This window comes from Nansenia antarctica (genome assembly GCF_963989245.1).
Source record: "Nansenia antarctica genome assembly, chromosome: 19".
Lineage (NCBI taxonomy): Eukaryota > Metazoa > Chordata > Actinopteri > Argentiniformes > Microstomatidae > Nansenia > Nansenia antarctica.
In genome coordinates, this window is record NC_137692.1 from 13496385 (window position 1) to 13515837 (window position 19453).

At 43.5% G+C, this 19453-nt stretch overlaps 1 protein-coding gene and 1 long non-coding RNA gene across 2 annotated transcripts; both read left to right on the plus strand.

Annotated features, from left to right (window-relative positions):
• Positions 1-5895: 5895 nt before the first annotated feature.
• On the plus strand, positions 5896-7224 carry LOC308173794. Its single transcript, XR_013937911.1, has 3 exons — positions 5896-6097; positions 6638-6715; positions 7090-7224. It is a non-coding gene; the product is annotated as an uncharacterized lncRNA (long non-coding RNA).
• Positions 7225-11595: 4371 nt separating this feature from the next.
• Positions 11596-18689, plus strand: LOC308174141 (complement C1q subcomponent subunit A-like). The gene is made up of 4 exons (XM_080549208.1): positions 11596-11868; positions 13471-13533; positions 15643-15765; positions 18308-18689. The coding sequence occupies exons 1-4, from the start codon at positions 11691-11693 to the stop codon at positions 18583-18585; spliced, it is 642 nt and encodes a 213-aa protein (XP_080405334.1). The 5' UTR covers positions 11596-11690; the 3' UTR covers positions 18586-18689.
• Positions 18690-19453: the final 764 nt, after the last annotated feature.

Below are 19453 nucleotides of genomic sequence, written 5' to 3' on the forward strand. Positions count from 1 at the left end.
TCACCCTGAGATTGAGAAGTTGTGAGTTTGGTCCCCGTCCGAGTCATACCAAAGACTATAAAAAATGGTACCCGATGCCTCCCTGCTTGGCACTCAGCATTAAGGGTCGGATTGGGTGTAAGACCCTGTGACATACCAGTGTCATGTCCAGGGGGGTGTACTTGTACATCAAGCCTGCTCATGCTATGGAAACAGGAGATTAAGGGCCATTAGGCTTGAGAGAACCATCGGTTCTCAAAGCTACATACTTACTTAAGCCTGGAGACGTGGAGTCTTGCATCGTAAAGCAAATAATGGGAACAACAGCAAGAGAGAGTATGTTTTATGTTCTTAGAGCTTTCCTGCATTTAGGACTGTATTCAACAGATCTTGGTATATGCGTGTTGTTTCTACTTTGGCGTATAGTGCATACAGATAAGTCAGAAACACGTGTGTTGTTCTCAGTAAGGCCACTTGGGGGCGTAGAAGGAACGTCAAAAACAACCCCAGTAACAGCAGGCTTTAGTGGACCTTGGGGCAACAACAGTAGAGCATGATGACATGTTATGAGTGACATAATGATTTCTGAAAGACACACATAAAACTGAGACTGAAGAAACATATCATACACATGTCTGTACTATTATGTTAGAGCAAACATACACACTTTATTAGGAACACCTGTTCTCAATCATTCAGCTGATGTCATGGTGTGGGGAATGTTTTCTTGCAGCACTTTGGACCTGTTAATAACCACTAGAACAGCCGTGCCTTTTTTACCTACTAAAAGAGCCACTCTTTACAATGCTAAGCTGCTATTTACACACAACGACCACTAGTTGGCCGCTTGTAAATTAGCCTGCTTCCTACATAGAAAAACGGCAAAATAGCTTTATATTAGCTTATCCTGATGTGATTTTGAAAATGTAAGGATACTGGGTGGTAGAACGCACATATCTAAGAAAAGTCATGAAAGGAGGGTTCTGAAATTTGATAGAGTGCAAACATTTCTGTTTACTCACATGGCTGTTGTAGTGTTAATCATCGCTTGAATGCCACAGCCTATTTGAGTATAGTTGCTGACCATGTGCATCCCTTCATGGCCACAATGTACCCATCTTTTAATGGCTAATTCCAGCATGATAATGCATGTGCATTATCACGAAATGCGTGTCATAAAGCAAAAGCCGTCTCAAACTGGTTTCATGAACATGACAATGAGTTCTGTGTTTTTTCAGTGGCTTTCTCAGTCTCCGGATCTGAATCCAAAAGAACACATTTGGGATGTGGTAGAACGAGAGATTCACAGCTTGAAAGTGCACTTGAACAATCTGCATGAATTGCGCGACGCAATCACGTCATCATGGACCAGAATCTCAAAGGAATGTTTCCAACATCTTGTGGAATCAATGCCATGAACAACTGACGCTGTTTTGAGGAGAAAGGGAGGCCCTACCCAGTATTTAGTATAGTGTTCCTAATAAAGTGGTCAGTGAGTGTGTGCATGGCATGTTCCTTCAGTCTCAAGCGTCTCTAAGTCTCGCGAACAAATCATGACTATGAAAATCAGCTTGGATGCATGCATTTTATGGCAGTAAATTGCATCATGTAATGGTTGAGGTCGCCTGGGGAGACTGATGTATTCTGTCTGACTGTTCTCTCAGACAAAGGCAGCAGTATCTGAAGCTAAAGGAATGTCGGCGCAGGACAGAAACATCTGCTGTCATCCTTCACCCTGAGTGGAGCTCTCACAGGGATTGCTGTACTTAAACCTCCTCTGTAGTCTGTCTTCAAAGCCTGGAGCTTTGGCTCTGCCTCTACCCTCTGTCCCCTTGGTGCCCTGGCCTAACAAGCACAACTCCCTCTCCCCTCTAATCTTCTGAAGGTCTCCTAAATCAAGGGGAAACACTTCCCAGTCAATAGAAGCGAGACAGAGAGAGAGGAGACAGAGAGAGAGAGAGAGGGAGAGAGAGAGAGAGGAGACAGAGAGAGAGAGGGAGAGAGAGAGAGAGTGAGAGAAAGAGAGAGAGAGGGAGAGAGAGAGAGAAAGAGAGAGAGAGAGAGAGAGAGATAGACATGCTAGCAGACAGCACACAGCAAACCTCTCAGCCTGACTGTCATTCTGTGTGACTGAGAGACAGGAAGTCCAGATCCACAGTATAATAGAACATGAAATATGACATGACCTGTGAATACTGAAAGACACAAACATTTTCCTGTGATGTTTGATTTTATCCCCAAGGGTAATAATATACTTATGTAATTAAGTGTGCTTGCAGTAGCAAGCAGCACTTATTGTTCTTGTACATATAACTTTTTATAATAGCAAAATTTGCACCGGTATCTCGTCCCACAGTTTTGGCACTAGGTAGACATGAGAGGTGTCAAAACGTGCGGCTCGTTCCAACTCTCGTTGCTATTGTCACACACACACACATACACACACACTCACACACACACACACACACACACACACACACACACACCACACACACACAGACACACACACACACACACACACACACACACACACACACACACACACACACACACACACACACACCACACACACACAGACACAGACTTTTTGTGGAGAGAAATCGCCATTGAAATTCAATGGCGGAACTTTGAGAACAGAGTGAGCAGAAAACGTTTTTGAACTTTTTGTACACATTTTGCAAACTGCTCCCACAGCTACAATTGTATGTCTATATTCACAATGTTTACATGGAAACGTAGAGCAACTCTTACTGTCACTTCAAATATCAACATATAAGCCCAAACATGAATAGTTGTTACGTTTCAGACGTTTGTTTGAGAGCTGGCCAAAGACAAAAGCAGGTCTGGTCAGAGCACGTTGCCGTAGCAACCACCAACTGTCACTTAACTCTTACAGGTGTCCCTCTGATCGCCAGCAGCAGGTAGGGTAAGAACGAGAGAGAGGCACACACACACACACACACACACACACACACACACACAACCCCACAACTTGGCCCCTGGGTGAGCTAGAGGAACGAGGTCCTCGCCGGGGATGCAGGGGAGTGGCCCAGGGGGGGGTGGGGGGGGGGGGGGGGGGGGGGGCAAGCACACTTCACAATTTCCACAGGAATTGTCCCTGTCTAGTTATTATTATTATTATTATTATTATTATTATTATTATTATTATTATTATTATGATAGTTGTGTAGGCAGGTTTGCCTGTGTCTAAACAGAACAGTAAGAGGAGCTAACTGCCCTTCTCATGCTCACAAACTTTGTTTGTCCAAACTTTGCCCTTCTTCAAACAGCCCTTACCTGCACAGGTGTGTCAGGTGTCAGGGGACAGGCCTTACCTGCACAGGTGTGTCAGGTGTCAGGGGACAGCCCTTACCTGCCCAGGTGTGTCAGATGTCAGGGGACAGGCCTTACCTGCACAGGGAAGTAGAACAGAGAGAAGCGGTAGCCCTTCTGTCCCATGACTCGTCGCGTCGTCGACGGCTGACCAACCGCGGCACCTTAGCTGCCTGTCAGAGGACGGCCTGTCCCCAATCTCATTAGCTCGTCGATCTGAGCCGATTGTGAAGTATTCAGGGATAGGCCCCTCCCCCTCCCCCTATCCCTCCCTCTCACTCACGGGACCACACACAGACACTTACATCAGCTGACCCAGTAGGTGGCAGCATGGCTTCAAGGATATAAGCCTTGTGAAAACACTGCCAGCCTACAGTATCTAAAAGACTGTTCCTCTCCACTGCAAGTGAACAAGGGACTGTACACGTGTCACCCTATGTTTTAAAAGACTAAATAAGACTTGAGCAGAGAGAATTTCATGAATGTTTATCAAACCCTCATTGGTTTCTGTCTAGTCAAGCAGCCTAGACTCTAGAGCATTGTTGTATAGTCATAGTGGATGCAGAGTATTGTAAGTATTGTGTAGTGTTGGTCTCAAAATCAAAATATATGACACGGTTCAGAATATCCTGTATTCTTTTTCCTAAAGGCTAAAAGCTTACTAATGGTTGTAATGGCTGCTGTCAACATCACCCCCTCTCTGAAGGGTAACCTGCTCTATGCCCTGGAACCTAAGAGAGGAGATGGGGTGGGAGGGGTTAATAATGACAGGCTACGGTGTAGTTCAAGTTCAAGTCTACAACCCCTACGTTTTTTTTACTGTTTGCTGTTCTAGTGCATGAACATTCTATAACACACACACACACACACACACACACACACACACACACACACACACAAACCCACACACACACATGCTCACTAAGTCTGCTGAGCCGGAGTGAAGTTGGACCCAGAACGTACCCCCCACCAGAGCGTTCAGGGACAACCTCACAGTGGTCCAGCAGCTGTTTACATATCTTACACAATCACCTGCAAGACTGTAGTCTGCTCTTCTACCATAGATAATATTAGTGTGTGTGTCCCCTCTCTCTTGCTGTCTGTCTGTCTGTCTCTGCCTGTGTGTGTGTCTGTCTCTGTCTCAGCCTGTGTGTGTGTGTGTGTGTGTGTGTGTGTGTGTGTGTCTGTCTCTGTCTCAGCCTGTGTGTGTGTGTGTGTGTGTGTGTGTCTGTCTCTGTCTCAGCCTGTGTGTGTGTGTGTGTGTGTGTGTGTGTGCGTGTGTGTGTGTGTCTGTCTCTGTCTCAGCCTGTGTGTGTGTGTGTGTGTGTGTGTGTGTGTGTCTGTCTCTGTCTCAGCCTGTGTGTGTGTGTGTGTGTGTGTGTGTGTGTGTGTCTGTCTCTGTCTCAGCCTGTGTGTGTGTGTGTGTGTGTGTGTGTGTGTGTGTGTCTGTCTCTGTCTCAGCCTGTGTGTGTGTGTGTGTGTGTGTGTGTGTGTCTGGATCTGTCTCAGCCTGTGTGTGTGTGTGTGTGTGTGTCTGTCTCTGTCTCAGCCTGTGTGTGTGTGTGTGTGTGTGTGTGTGTGTGTGTGTCTGTCTCTGTCTCAGCCTGTGTGTGTGTGTGTGTGTGTGTGTGTGTGTCTGTCTCTGTCTCAGCCTGTGTGTGTGTGTGTGTGTGTGTGTCTGTCTCTGTCTCAGCCTGTGTGTGTGTGTGTGTGTGTGTGTGTGTGTGTGTGTGTGTGTGTGTGTGTCTGTGTCTGTCTCTGTCTCAGCCTGTGTGTGTGTGTGTGTGTGTGTGTGTGTCTGGATCTGTCTCAGCCTGTGTGTGTGTGTGTGTGTGTGTGTGTGTGTGTGTGTGTCTGTCTCTGTCTCAGCCTGTGTGTGTGTGTGTGTGTGTGTGTGTGTGTGTGTGTGTGTCTGGATCTGTCTCAGCCTGTGTGTGTGTGTGTGTGTGTGTGTGTGTGTCTGCCTCTGTGTGTGTCCGTTCGTCCGTCAGTTCATCTGCGCCCCCCTTCTCTCTCTCTGTCTCTGCCTGTCTCTGTGTGTACGTGTGTGTGTGCAGGGCCGCCCGTAGGCATAGGCGAACTAGGCGGTCGCCTAGGGCGCCAAATGCCCGGGGGGCGCCAAATGCCCCTTTTTTTTGGGGGGGGGGTGGGGCATTTGGCGCCCCCCGGGCATTTTTATTTTCATTTAAATAATTTTGTCTCTGATGAAATGAATTTTATGTCTATGCCTACTGTCTCTATCCGCTTGTTAAGTCGTGACGTGTTTCCGGGTCCAACGTTGGCTGAGGCGCTGTCTTCGAAATGCCGAAATAATAATAATAATAAATTATATTTATATAGCGCTTTTTTTTCAATTTATATTTATATAGCGCTTTTCCGAGGCTCAAATACCCTGACAATATGGAGAAAACGGGAAAGTGCTGTGTCCCTTGTTGTATGAATAGATCCGAGTCTAAAAAACGATTAAACTGTCATTCTATCGCTGTAGTTCACAGGTACTCTGGTGCAGGGAATTTCTGGTTTGGACTCGGAAATGGCTAAACGTCACTTTTGACGTCAGACTTAACAAGCGGATTACGCTTCGCGACACTCGTCTCATGCGAACCTCCCCTCCCCCTCCCCCTCCCCCTCCCGCAACGAACGCGTGCCCTCTCTGAACGTTCATTGAGAATTACAACAAGCTAGCAGCTAACAAATTAAACATCAGCAAGAATGAAAAGGCTCTCGGGTGCACAGGGGAGGAAGCGGAGAAAGGAGGAGGAGGAGAAACGTACACATAACAGAGGTAGGCTATGTAATGTCCATTTATTAATATTTTCGTTTCTTATTTTGGTTAATATCAAGCTATGCAAACATTCGCTAATCGCTAGCTAGCTAGCATCATTCCATTACCCAATACCCACTGCTGCACTGCAACATAGCTAGCTAGCTCTGTTGATGTGATAATGATGTTTATTTTATATTAGCTTGTCCCTGCTGCTCACAACAAACAAATCACCTTGCTATTGCTGTATGATATTAATTTAGATGGTTTTAGCCCACTTGATGCTAGCTAATTCACTTCAGCTAGCTAAATCATGGTAAACCGTTTTTTTGTCCTTTTTTTTCTTTTTTCTCTCTCTGAGTGGGGCAGTCCCACTCATATTTCTTTTTCTTTTTATTGACAGAGATAGTAGAGATTTAGACAGGAAGGATGCGGTGAGAGAGAGAGGAGGGATGACATGCAGGACATGTCCCTGGTGATGGTTCTGTTGATGAGTCCTACTCTGCAGCTACCAAATGTTTTAGCTTGTAATAGTCTAATATTTACTCTATAACTGTCCAGATGCACTGAGGAAATACTTTCAGAAGCCCCCAGACCCAGGTGCTGGAGAAGGGACATCTGATCTCCCATCTACACCATGTAAGTTCAGCCAATTATTTGTAGTCATTATTATTATTATTAGTATTATTATTATTTGTATTATTATTATTATTATTATTGTTGTTGTTGTTGTTGTTGTTGTTGTTGTTGAATGTTACAGATAGACATTGTTACTAATTAAATGTAGGCATTAGTCAAATCAAATAAAGTTTATTTGTACAGTGCTACTTTATATGTAGTAGAATGACACAAAGGACTTAATGCAGTGGTGTAACAGTATGGATGTGCTACTAATAAATACTTTTTTCATATTTATTCATATTTATTCACTTTACTTGAATCCTCCATCATAAGGTCTTCATAATAGTGTCATAAAGTTGACATTAGAGGTGTATGTTTGGATTTGCCTGCAGGTGAAGGAACCACAAGCACTACTCTACAGCCTGCAGCAGACACCCCATCAGCATCATCTGGAACATATCCTGTATGTGAGTCTATCAAGGCAGCACCTACAGATCCTGCTGACTGGCCAGCCCTGTCTGATAAGGTGAGGACAGAGTTAGTTAGCAGAGGGCCATATCAAGTTACGTCAGACTTTAGATTTCCAAAAAGAGAGGATGGGAGAAGTTGCCATCATCACCACTTTTACAGAGCATTAGTGAATGGAGAGAAAATCAAGAGAAGCTGGGTTGTATATTCCAAGAAAAAAAAATAGTCTTTACTGCTTCTGCTGCAAGCTGTTCTCACAAAAAGAATACAAACTCAACAGTGATGGACTTGATGACTGGAAGAATTGCAGTGACATACTCAAAAACCATGAGAACAGTCCTGAACATTCTAGGCACATGACATCGTGGAAGGAACTGGAGAATCGTCTTGACAAGGGCCAAACAATAGATAAAATAGAAATGGCACTTCTGGAGGCTGAAAGGAGGAAGTGGCGTGAAGTCCTGACCAGGTTGGTGGCCATAATTCAGTCGTTGGCAGAGCGAAATATTGCCCTTAGGGGGACCACAAACACACTTTATCAGCCGAATAATGGTAATTTTCTGAAAGAGGTTGAGCTCATGGCCAAGTTTGACCCAGTCCTTAAGCAGCATGTTGCTGAGGTGGAAAGAGGAGCCATCCATACATCCTATTTAGGAACAAGGATTCAAAATGAATTAATAGATTGCATCGGTGGAAAGATTGTGAAGTATATGGTCGATGAAATAAAAAAATCCAAATACTTCTCAATTATTTTGGATTGCACCCCCGATTTGAGCCATAAAGAGCAACTATCAGTTATAATTCTATTTGTTGCAATGGAGGGCACGGTGGGCACCCCCCAAATAAAAGAGCATTTTATGGGGTTCCTTGAAAGCCTCTCGATCCTCATTCTGAAGAGACTAGAAGAGCTCAACATCCCTTTTGAAGACTGTAGAGGGCAGTCCTACGACAACGGGGCTAACATGAAAGGAAAGAGAAAGGGAGTCCAAGCCGGACTTCTGCAAATAAATCCAAGAGCTTACATACATTACAAACATACATTGAATCTGGTGGTAGCTGATGCGGCAAAAAGCTCTGCAGAGGCCACTGGCTACTTTGGCTACCTGCAGAAGCTTTTCACACTGTTCTCTGCCTCCACTCAGAGATGGAGGACCATCTTAAAAAGCCATGTCAACACAACGCTGAAATCCTGGTCAGATACCAGATGGGAGAGTCGGATCAAGAGCGTCGAGGCTGTAAGGTACCAGACTGCAGAAGTCAGAGATGCACTTGTACAGGCGAGGGACAAAGCCACAGATCCAGTCATACACATTGAGGCACAATCTTTGGCTGAAGAGGTTGCATCATACCGCTTTGCAATCTGTACTGTGGTATGGTATGACATCCTGACCCAAATCCAGCATGTCAGCAAAGTATTGCAATCAGTGTCAATGCAGTTGGATGTTGCAGTTGACCTCTTGAGGAAAACAGAAGCCTCTCTGGTCAGCTACAGAGGCACTGGATTTGCTTCTGCCCAAGCATCTGCCAAAGATATCTGTGAGGATATGAATGTGGCAGCTGTTCTGAAGCAGAAGAGGCTGAGAACAACCAAGAGACAGTTTTCCTATGAGTCTCCTGATGAGCAAGTGAGTGATGCACTTAAGAAAATGGAAATTTCCTTTTTCAATGTGGTGGTGGATGTTTCAATTGTGTCACTGCAGGAACGATTCCAGACCTTAGGTGAAGTCGAGGAAAAGTTTGGGGTGCTTGTCAACTTCCCTGACTTGCCTAATGTAGAGTTGACAAAAAAAGTGCGAAACACTCAGCAACACCCTGAGCTGTGGTGGACAGTCAGACCTGGATGGGAGGGAACTGGCACTGGAGATGCAGACTTTCCCAGATTTGCCAAAAGCCAAAATGACCACCCTGGAACTTCTGGCTTTCTTACAGGAGAAGCAACTGAAGGAGGTATATCCAAATATGTGGGTGGCCCTCAGAATCGCTGTCACTATTCCAGTGACAGTTGCTGCAGCAGAGAGGAGCTTCTCCAAATTGAAGCTAATGAAAACCTACCTAAGCTCGACAATGGCTCAGGAGCGTCTCAATGGACTTGCATTAATGAGCATCAATCGTGAGGTTTCTAGGCAGATATCACTTGATGATGCAGTGGTGTGCCGTCAGGGCCAGCAAGGCCTTCTCTGCTGGCCTAAACATCATCAGAATATACATTTTATTTTAATATATTTTTTCCACAAATATGTATTAATGATTCCCCATAGTCTATTCTCTTCATTTCATAGCTTTCCTCTTGGTTGCGCTGCTTCCAGTCTCCAATTGAGATTTGGAGGGCTGGCCTTTATGTTAGAGCTTTTATCCAATCAAAATGTGTTGCTAGGGGGCTCCCAAATCTGCCCGCCTGCACAACAAACGGTGCCGCGAATGCGACCTGTAACTTAACGTTGGACGAGAACACCTGTGGCGTACCTAATGGAAACCTACGTAGATTTAGAGTAGGCGAGCAAAATCAACAACGGCGCCTGCTGTAAGGCTCAATCTGATGTCAGCACCCAGAACGTCTTTTGATTGGATACGCACTATTGAGATGCGTAGCAAGGTAATTTGCGTATCTTTATACCGTCTACAATCAGCTACAATGGCTGAAGGGGGAGAAGAGGCAGATGTGGTGGCAGATCTTAAAACAACGCCATTTTCTAGAAGAACTTTCCAGGAAAAGATAGACATTATCAGAGAACGGCCAACCCCGACGCTAGCGAGCCTATCTCAGCGGGGAAAAGGGTTTGTCCGGCACTTTCAGATCGCTAACTACGAGCGGTACCCCTGGCTCACAGGCTCCGAAAGGCACTGCAAATTGTACTGCTGGCAATGCCTGCTATTTGCAACAGATCGATCGGGTGTTTGGAGCCACACTGGTTTTGCAAACTTGAGTTGTCTATCCAAGGGAGCAACGAGACACCAAAGCACGGCTGGGCACTTACAAGCAACGGTGCTTTAAAACGTATGCCAGAAATGCTACTGGACAGACTCGGCTTTCAGCATTAGCTTCCATGTCAATTGAAAAGCACTTATTGATGGAGCTGAAGCGTACAGATAAACTCTACAACAGAGTAATTGAAGTATTCCTGAGGAAAGAAAGGAGGATGGATTTTGTTTTCAAATGAAGTTGTTTTGGTGAGTACAAAGCATTTTATTTTTTATTTTATTTGTATATATTTTTGTCATTTTATTTCGTTATTTCATTTTATTTTCGTTTCAATATTAACGAATTAATATATAGGTAATTAAAATTCATTTTATTTTCGTTTCAATATTAACGAATTAATATATAGGTAATTAAAATGACAAATATAGGCTTATAAAATAAATGTTTGATGCGTCTGTTGCAGGTTGCAAGAGATGTGGAGATTACGTGGGTGGCGCACGTGAATCAGCTGTGCAGTAAAAGTACTCAAGGAGACTTGTTGAATTGTTTTGTCACGTTTCTTGACGATAAAAGTGCCTTTTATTTAAAAGTTTTGACAGTATCCAAGCGAAGCGATCTTAAAGATCACACTCTTCATTGTAAATGCGGATTTATTGATTAAAAATGCTTCGGAAATATTAATATAACTCTGTTGTACTTGTCTGATTATGTTAAGGTGATGCAACGCCCGGTTATACTGTGTTTCTGTCTAGTTTCTAGAGCCATGGCGTCATAATGATGGTATTAAGAGGTAGAATAATTCAGGTAGGACTGTGTCGGACATCACTGAAGGCCTAGGTGTGAAATGCACCGCCCGGCCTAGGTGTGAAATGCACCGCCCGGCATAGATGACTTTGCAGCAAGGAAGTCCAGACGTGTCCGATTTTAAGGATATGTAGGCTACCTGATGGCTGAGGGATCCAGGGCCCTCCACACTGGGAACTGTCTGTAGGCTGCATCAGAAGGAGAACTGTTGTTGGCCTGAATGGGCCCTACGGAAGGCGGAGGAGTCCCTCCAACTCCAAAGTTTTGGGTTTTAAACCAAGTACTATTGCACATATGTTCCAATATGTATATTTGTAGCTTGTTTTCTGATTGCACTATTAATGTTTGAATATGTTTATTTGTACCTTGTTTTCTGATTTCTGTAAAGAAAATATAAAAGACAAATTGTCTTGAAACCATTGTTGTCCATATTTTTACTGTTGAGTGTGTGGGTGGTGATGAGGCAGTACTGGTGGCTTAATGTGGTTGTGGTGGGGGTGGCGCCCCTAAAAATGTGGTTTTGGGGGGGGGGCATAAAATCATACTCTCGCCTAGGGCACCTGAATGCCTAGGGGCGGCCCTGTGTGTGTGTGTTAATCATTACTGCATGCACAGCCTCTAGACCAATCTGTATCTGAAGTATCTACTGAATAACACGACCATATAAGGTCACAGAAGGTTCATGTCAATAAAAGGACGTTTCTCAAACAGAGTCAGTACTTCTCTGCCGTGTCTGTCTCACCAAGGACCAGTTAGTGAACTTAGACATTTCGTGACATTGTAAAGAGACGTGGCTTCAGAATGAGAGGTGCTGTAGCTCTGCTGGTGATGCTGCTCTGTCTGTCTGGGTCAGGGGCTCAGGGACAGGGTCCTGACCTCTGGGCTGAGGTGAAGGTCCTGAGAGACATGGTGGTGGAGATGGAGACCAGAGTGAACACCAGCGAGAGTCAGGTGGACCAACTGAAGAAAGAGAATGCAGGTAATGTATGTTAAGGTGTTTCAGTGTGTGTGTGTGTCTGCCTCTGTGTGTGTCCATTCATCTGTCCGTCAGTGCGTCTGCCCCCCTCCTCCCTTTCTCTCTCTGTCTGCCTCTCGGCCCCACCACAACCCTCTGTGTGTGTCTGCCTCTCTGCCTGTCTCTCTACCTGTGTGTGTCTGTCTGTCTGTGTGTGTGTGTGGGACCTGGGAACACCACCACTAGTGTGCCCTTGAGTAAGACCTGGAACACCACCACTAGTGTGTCCTTGAGTAAGACCTGGGAATACCACCACTAGTGTGTCCTTGAGTAAGTCCTGGGAACACCACCATTAGTGTGTCCTTGAGTGTAACTGCTCCAGTTTGGTATTCTTCTGATAGACAGACAAGCAGCCCACGATTCTTGTACTGATGTTATTTATTTTGTGTGCACACCGTACACACCAAACACCGTGAAAAACTGTGAAGTGAAACAAACACCAATTACACATTGAAACCAGCCAGCACGGCGTTCCGACCTCACATACATGTGAGAAATTACTTTAAATCAAAATGCACAGTAAAACAGTGACAAACAAAACAACAACATACCGTGTGCGCCTTCTACTCAGAACCTCTGGTGCAGCTAGAATAGTTAAACACCGTCTTACACATCAAACTTCTCTTCATGAGTGCCGGAAGACGCCTACACGAGTTATATATATACATCCCGTCTCATCGCGAGACCACGGTACGTGAACAGCGAGGTGACGTCAACACGTACACGTTTAGATAAACAAAATAAACACATAATTGTACAACAATAACATATACATTTCAATATGTACAATACATTACAATAAGAATCTTTTTACAGTAAGAAAATAAGAACATTATTATTACCTCTTTACTACGACAGTTACATTGAGTAAGACCTGGGAACACCACCACTAGTGTGTCCTTGAGTAAGACCTGGGAACACCACCACTAGTGTGCCCTTGAGTAAGACCTGGGAACACCACCACTAGTGTGCCCTTGAGTAAGACCTGGAACACCACCACTAGTGTGCCCTTGAGTAAGACCTGGGAACACCACCACTAGTGTGTCCTTGCGTAAGACCTGGGAACACCACCACTAGTGTGTCCTTGAGTGAGACCTGGGAACACCACCACTAGTGTGTCCTTGAGTAAGTCCTAGGAACACCACCACTAGTGTGCCCTTGAGTAAGACACTTAGCACTTGTAATTATAAGCCGCTTTGGGTTAAAAGCGTCAGCTAAATGGTAAAATTGTAATTAATTAATCATTACTGCATGCACAGCCTCTGGACCAATCAGAATGAATAGTTGTGGTATAGAAGTAGATTGTTATTCTGATGATGCTTCCTATAACTGTCAGTCCTAGGGACCAGAGAGGAGGTCAGCGAGGGTCAGACAATATACAGATATTACTGACTAATGTTGTACTTGTGGTACATACCAGATGAAAACCTACAGACATGGTTTTAAAGGATTTTCTTTACAATGTGGTTCATTACCGTAATTGTATTGTTTTAAAGACGGTTTGTGTCTCCCTCACATACACATTTCTGTGTGGAATTCATGAACAGTGATTTTCTTCTTTTGCAGCATTGACAGCCAGAGTGACGGCCAGCGAGGGCCAGGTGGAGGAACTGAAGAGAGTGAATGAAGGTGAGACAAACACTGACTTTCAGAACCGTGTTATTAAAATCATGCAATGCTTTACTGTTTCCTTTGGCAATGTGGTTAATGTTCAGAATATATTTTTTCCAAAGTAGTATGTATTTTTAGCCAGATCTTATCCACCTCATTTTTCTGGTTTTCTGCTCGAAATGACATGCCCACAGTGAATATAGAATATCTCCACAATCACAAGGGCCTTCATACTGATCTTGTTATCAAATGAAAGCTAACACCTGTGGGGTGGCTGTAGAAGTGTCAGAATCAACATCTATGTTACTGTGTCAGAGTAAATAGAGCTAGAACATTATAAAACATCTCAAATTCAGTCTCCGCCTAAAAAAACAACAGCTTTTACAGTGAATATCACCTTGGAAACCTGATGACCAAGCCCAAATCATCTAGGAATCAGTACTCCAGGGTCTTATTAGTACTTGTGCCAAAGTCGATGCTAGTAATGTGAGCAAATGCAACTTTGTACCTGTTTTAGTACAGGTATGTTTAGGCGGACACCTATATGTTTAGGCCATTTGGAGATATGTTGGCACCATCTTTGACCTTTCTCATGTATCATATTTTTATTTTTATTTTTATTTTTTTTTGGGGGGGGGGGGGTTGGGTTGGCCGACCAATGGTATGGAAATTCGGCGTTGAAACCGGACATGACACATTCTCCAGTTGGAGAAAACTGGATGTGACTTAGGCCGTGTGTACCGTCTCGGAAAAAAAATGGTGGCATCGTATAGCATGCAAAGTTGTGAAAAAAACGTGATATCGATGAAGAGAATTGATCGAGGTAAGCTCTTTATATCACTTCGGATCCACCTGTGGGCCAGGGTTTCCGTTAGAAAAAATTGCCGCCGGACATCGTGTCCGGGAAGATTTCGATTTACCGGACAAACGTGATATATTCCGGTCATCATATTAAAATATAATGTTTTTTTTTTTTTCTTCCAAATCTAATATAGCTGTTTGTCGCGGTGATTACTGTTGTGTAGCGGCCTATATATGCCATTTAATGTCTATTTCTCATCCGATACGATTAGATGCGAGCTATATAATATATAATAATATAACATGATTCGCATGCGCGCTATGCCATTATGTCCAGCGCTGAACGGGCGCCTCACTGGGAACTGAACAGACAGCATCGATCAATGAACGGACTCCACATTACGTTAACTGAAGTTTGTTAAATTGTTTGGGATTAATGTGAGTTTTCTATTTTCTCTTTCCAGTTTTACCCTTTTTTTTTTTTTATCAATAAAACAACGTCATTTCTATAACCAGGGGGGTGTTCCATCGACGTCGCTGGAGGAAAGTCTGGGCTTGTTTTGACAAGTCTCGCGAGATCTATCAAGATATGCCTGGATCTTTTTAAGAGTCTCACGGGACTTGGCGAAGTGGGCCTAGGTTTTCCTTTGGCGACGTTGATGGAACACCCCCCAGGTCTCGCTGGTTGGGAAGGCATTTCGTTTAGCTGCCTGTCAAATCATACTTAGGGGATAGCCCTGTAAGCTCATACGGGTCTGTATGTCGTCCTGAAGACCGGCTGTTAGATCATATCGCTGAAGTTTGTCTCCATCTTAGTGTAAATGTTGTCCGTTTCGTTTGTTATCCTTGTTATTGTGCGATAAAGTTAAGGCTTTCCGCTTCGGGCCACCATTTTCAGCTGGGCACTGGACACACACACACTCGTGCACGCGCGGCACTGCCCGAGAGAGAAGGACCCGCCCCCTTTGGTTAGCCTATAGGCTGGCTGGAGGGGGCGGGTCCTTCTCTCTCGGGCAGTGTTGTGGGTGTGTGTGTGTTTGGTGCTCAGCTGAGAATGGTGGCCCGAAGCCAATTTGAATACAAAATGTGAACTTTAGCGAATTGTATTCAAATTGTGTTTAGAGGGAATTATTTTCACCGGACATTTTGTCCGACGAGTTTTCAATTTGTCGGACTTCAACAAATTTTACCGGACAAAGACCGGTAATTACCGGTTAACGGAAACCCTGCTGTGGGCACAATATCATGATAATGAATAGTTTTGACCTGTAAGATGGTACGCTGCTTTAAAGGAAATATCCATGTGTTATTCCCTTGTGTTCACAGAGAGACCGAAGGTGGCGTTCTCTGCTGTGTTAGGTGGTAGGCAGGGAAACGTCCCTCCTGGTTACGTCATCGTCTACAGTGACATCATCACCAACATCGGCCAAGCCTACAGCTCAGACACAGGTACTGCTGACACACACCAATACACACATATGGATGAGTGAATGAATGAATGAATGCATGAATGAATGAATGGATGGATGGATGAATGGATGAATTAATAATAATAATAATACAGTTTTTCTCAATTGCTAAAACACATTTCACAAAACTTTCCTCCATTTTCCCAAAACTCTAAACACAACACACTTTTCTAAAGCTACATAAGCAAAACCACACCTTCTCTCTTCAAAACTCAAACTTTCACACCAAAACAGCTGCTCAAAGCCTTCAAAAATGTAAACACTATATGCATCATTACAGACTACAACAAAACAACTGAAAACACAATGTTCAGTGTGTGAGAATGTTCTTTTTTTTCACAACTGCCAAAGCACATTTTTAGAAACCTTACAGTATCTGTTCTCAGAATATATCACTGTAGAGTATTGGGCATTCATAGATGTGTGTGTTTCATATGAACAATATGTAAATCTACAGAAAATACAGTATGTATGTTACGGTACATGTGGGAATACGGTACATGTGGGAAAACTAGGGTTAGGGTTAGGTGCTAGGGTGACTTGGTACATGCTGGCATGTCTAACCCTAACCTTAACCCTAACCCTAACCCTAACCCTACCCCTAACCCTAACCCTAACCTTAACCCTAACCCTACCCCTAATCCTAACCCTAACCTTAACCCTAGCACCCTAGCACCTAACCCTAACCCTAGTTTTCCCACATGTACTGTATTCCCACATGTACCGTAACATGTACACTACTGTACTGTATCACAACTCAATGCAAACACTACAGAGGATCCATTACACACAACAATACTCACTGAAAACAATGTTCAGGGTGTGATGTTTTTTAAATTTATTTATGGAGCTATACCCCCCCCCCCCCCCCAGAGCGTATTTACGAACGCGCCCTGGCTGTCACCCGAACACCGCGAGCTAGCGTAGTGTAGTGTAGTATAGGATGCGTAGTGTAGTGTAGTGTAGGATGGAGAGAGAGAGGAGAAGCCTCTCTATGTGTTACCTATGTCCAGTGTACTAGAACCACTCTAACAGGAGTGTTTGTCCGTGAATAACACCGGCTATGCCCGGGGTAGAAACACAAGACTATAGCTGGATAAGGTCTACAGGTCTACACGGTCATTTTAAGCCGTCGACCAGCCCTCTACGACCACGGGAAGTCATGTTAAAAGTGAAGATACTTCTGTTAAACTAAGCTAAGCTAAACATCGCTAATCGCTAACTCCCTCCTGGGCTTAAAGTGACAAGTAATAACGTTGTGAAAAAAAACGTCAGATCAGTGTTTTTGTTTTTATTGACAACGGAATTACATGCTGGAAAAACATGCAGACACAGACAATAAGAGACACACGGGAGAAGTACAGGAAAACATTTTATTTTTTTGGGCCATCCTCGAGTTTTGGCTGAAATTACGTCGTTGTTTTGAGCGCGCGTGCGCGTTTCATGCGCGTGCGCGCGCGGTCAGCACTACCCGCCACCATTGTAAAAATTCCTGGAGGAAACACTGAAGTGTCTTACATTTTGAGTCGTTATGTTTAATGAATGAAGCTAGGTGTGTTCATTGTGTTCAAAATTTGCTGACTGTGGCAAGCATTTTGCATCACATGAGCTTTAATTTGAGAATTTGAGCAGAGTTTTTTGCAACTTGTGTTTTAGCAAGACAAAATGTGTTTAGACATGAGAAAAGGAGGATTGTGTTTTGTGAATTGTGTCTTCATGTGAAATGTGTTTATGGTTTTGGCAAATGGGAGCTAGTTTTATTAAATGTGTTTAGAGAACTGGTCATTTGGTTTAGAGAATTGGCTTTTGTGTTTTAGCAATTGGGAAAAACTGTAATAATAACTTTATTTCCTTCAAACGTTGCAGCTCAAAGTGCTCCAATAAATATATAATCATAATGTAATTATTTAGTCATTTAAAGGCAATATTAAAAAGATGGGTTTTTAGTCTTGACTTGAACATATTTGCTGAGGTTGCATCCCTAATGTAAACTGGCAGTGCATTCCACAATCTGGGTGCATAAAATGAGAATGCAGCCTCACCAAATGTCTTCTTTTGTACATGTGGTACACTGAGAAAACCAGCGTCAGAAGACCTGAGAGCTCTATTGGGCTGATATGCTAGCAAAAGGTCTCTCAGATATTCTGGTGCTGTGCCAGTGAGAGCTTTATAAACAAGCAGAAGGATCTTGAAATCTATTCTGAACTTAACAGGAAGCCAGTGTAGAGTTTCTAAAATAGGAGTTATATTTTATAATTTTATAAATTAATTTTATAATGGATGGATGAATTAATTAATAAAAAACTAGTGAATCTTAAAATGATACAAAGGTTACCCTGTTGGAAACAATTATGGAGGATGAACACAATAAAGTCCCACGTTATTTCCATTGTGTTCCTCTCTATAAGACCAGTGGTGGGGTCAGCCACAGGGACTGTGTTCACCATTACTAACAGTCATGTTGCTCTGGTGTCTAGGAGACACAGACAGTGTTGATCTCTCTCTGCTTTCCTCTGATACAGGAAAGTTCACAGCACCAGTGAGAGGAGTCTACTACTTCAGATTCACCGGCTTTGAAGAAAGCAGCACAAAATATGTTCCGCTGTCCCTGTATAAGAATAGCAATGAGGTTATGTTTGTAGGAACGAAAACGTATGCAGGGTATCAGTATGTATCCAGTGGTCTGACTCTCCAGCTGAACGAGGGGGACTTGGTCACCATGCGCTTCCCTGAAGGCTGGCATTATACTAGAAATCATAATGCCAACATCTTCAGTGGCTTCCTGCTCTTCCCTGAGTGAAGAGGAGCTGTCCTGACGAATTCAGATGAAAAGTGTTAAGGGTTTCAAAGAGCTTCTAATGTTCCTCTGACAACTTCTCATTAAACACGATGAAAGGACAAACACAGCTGACTTCCTGTGATGTATTGACATGTGACTTCCTGTGATGTATTTCCTGTGATGTATTGGATGGTAAATGGTAAATGGACTTCACTTATATAGCGCCTTCATCCTAAGTGCTTTACAACGGCCTCTCATTGACCCATTCACACACACATTCACATTCACACACCAATGGCGGCCAAGCTACCATGCAAGGCGCCGGCCCGCTCACTAGGAGCAATTTGGGGTTAAGTGTCTTGCCCAAGGACACTTCGACATGTAGCCAGCCGGGGCTCGAACCGCCGATCTGCCAACCTTGTGATCATTAGACGGCGGCTCTTTTTTTTTTTTTTTGCTTTTATTATAAAAATATTCTTTTAAATACAATCATAGCTATACATATTCCTACATGTTAATTTTATAGCCTTCATTGTATTCTAATTCAAATAAAATAAATTTAAAAACCAATAAATAAAACAAAACACCATTTTGGTATGAGATAAATCCATCTATTATTCAGTCAGTCCTTCATAACCAAAATAACCCTTTAACATAAATCAATAACAAATTAATGCAACAATAAAAACAAAAACCATCTTCAAAAATCTAAATCAAACTCCAACCCTCCATCCACCCCCACCCTTATAAACCCACAATCCCCAATAAACAACTTCTCAACATCTTTTTGCCCTGTCTTGTGCATCAGTCCCACATTCTTCCTGACCAATCCCTCAAAGACTTTCCACACCGTTATCCACTTTCCCTCAAATCTTGCTAAATTTCTCCT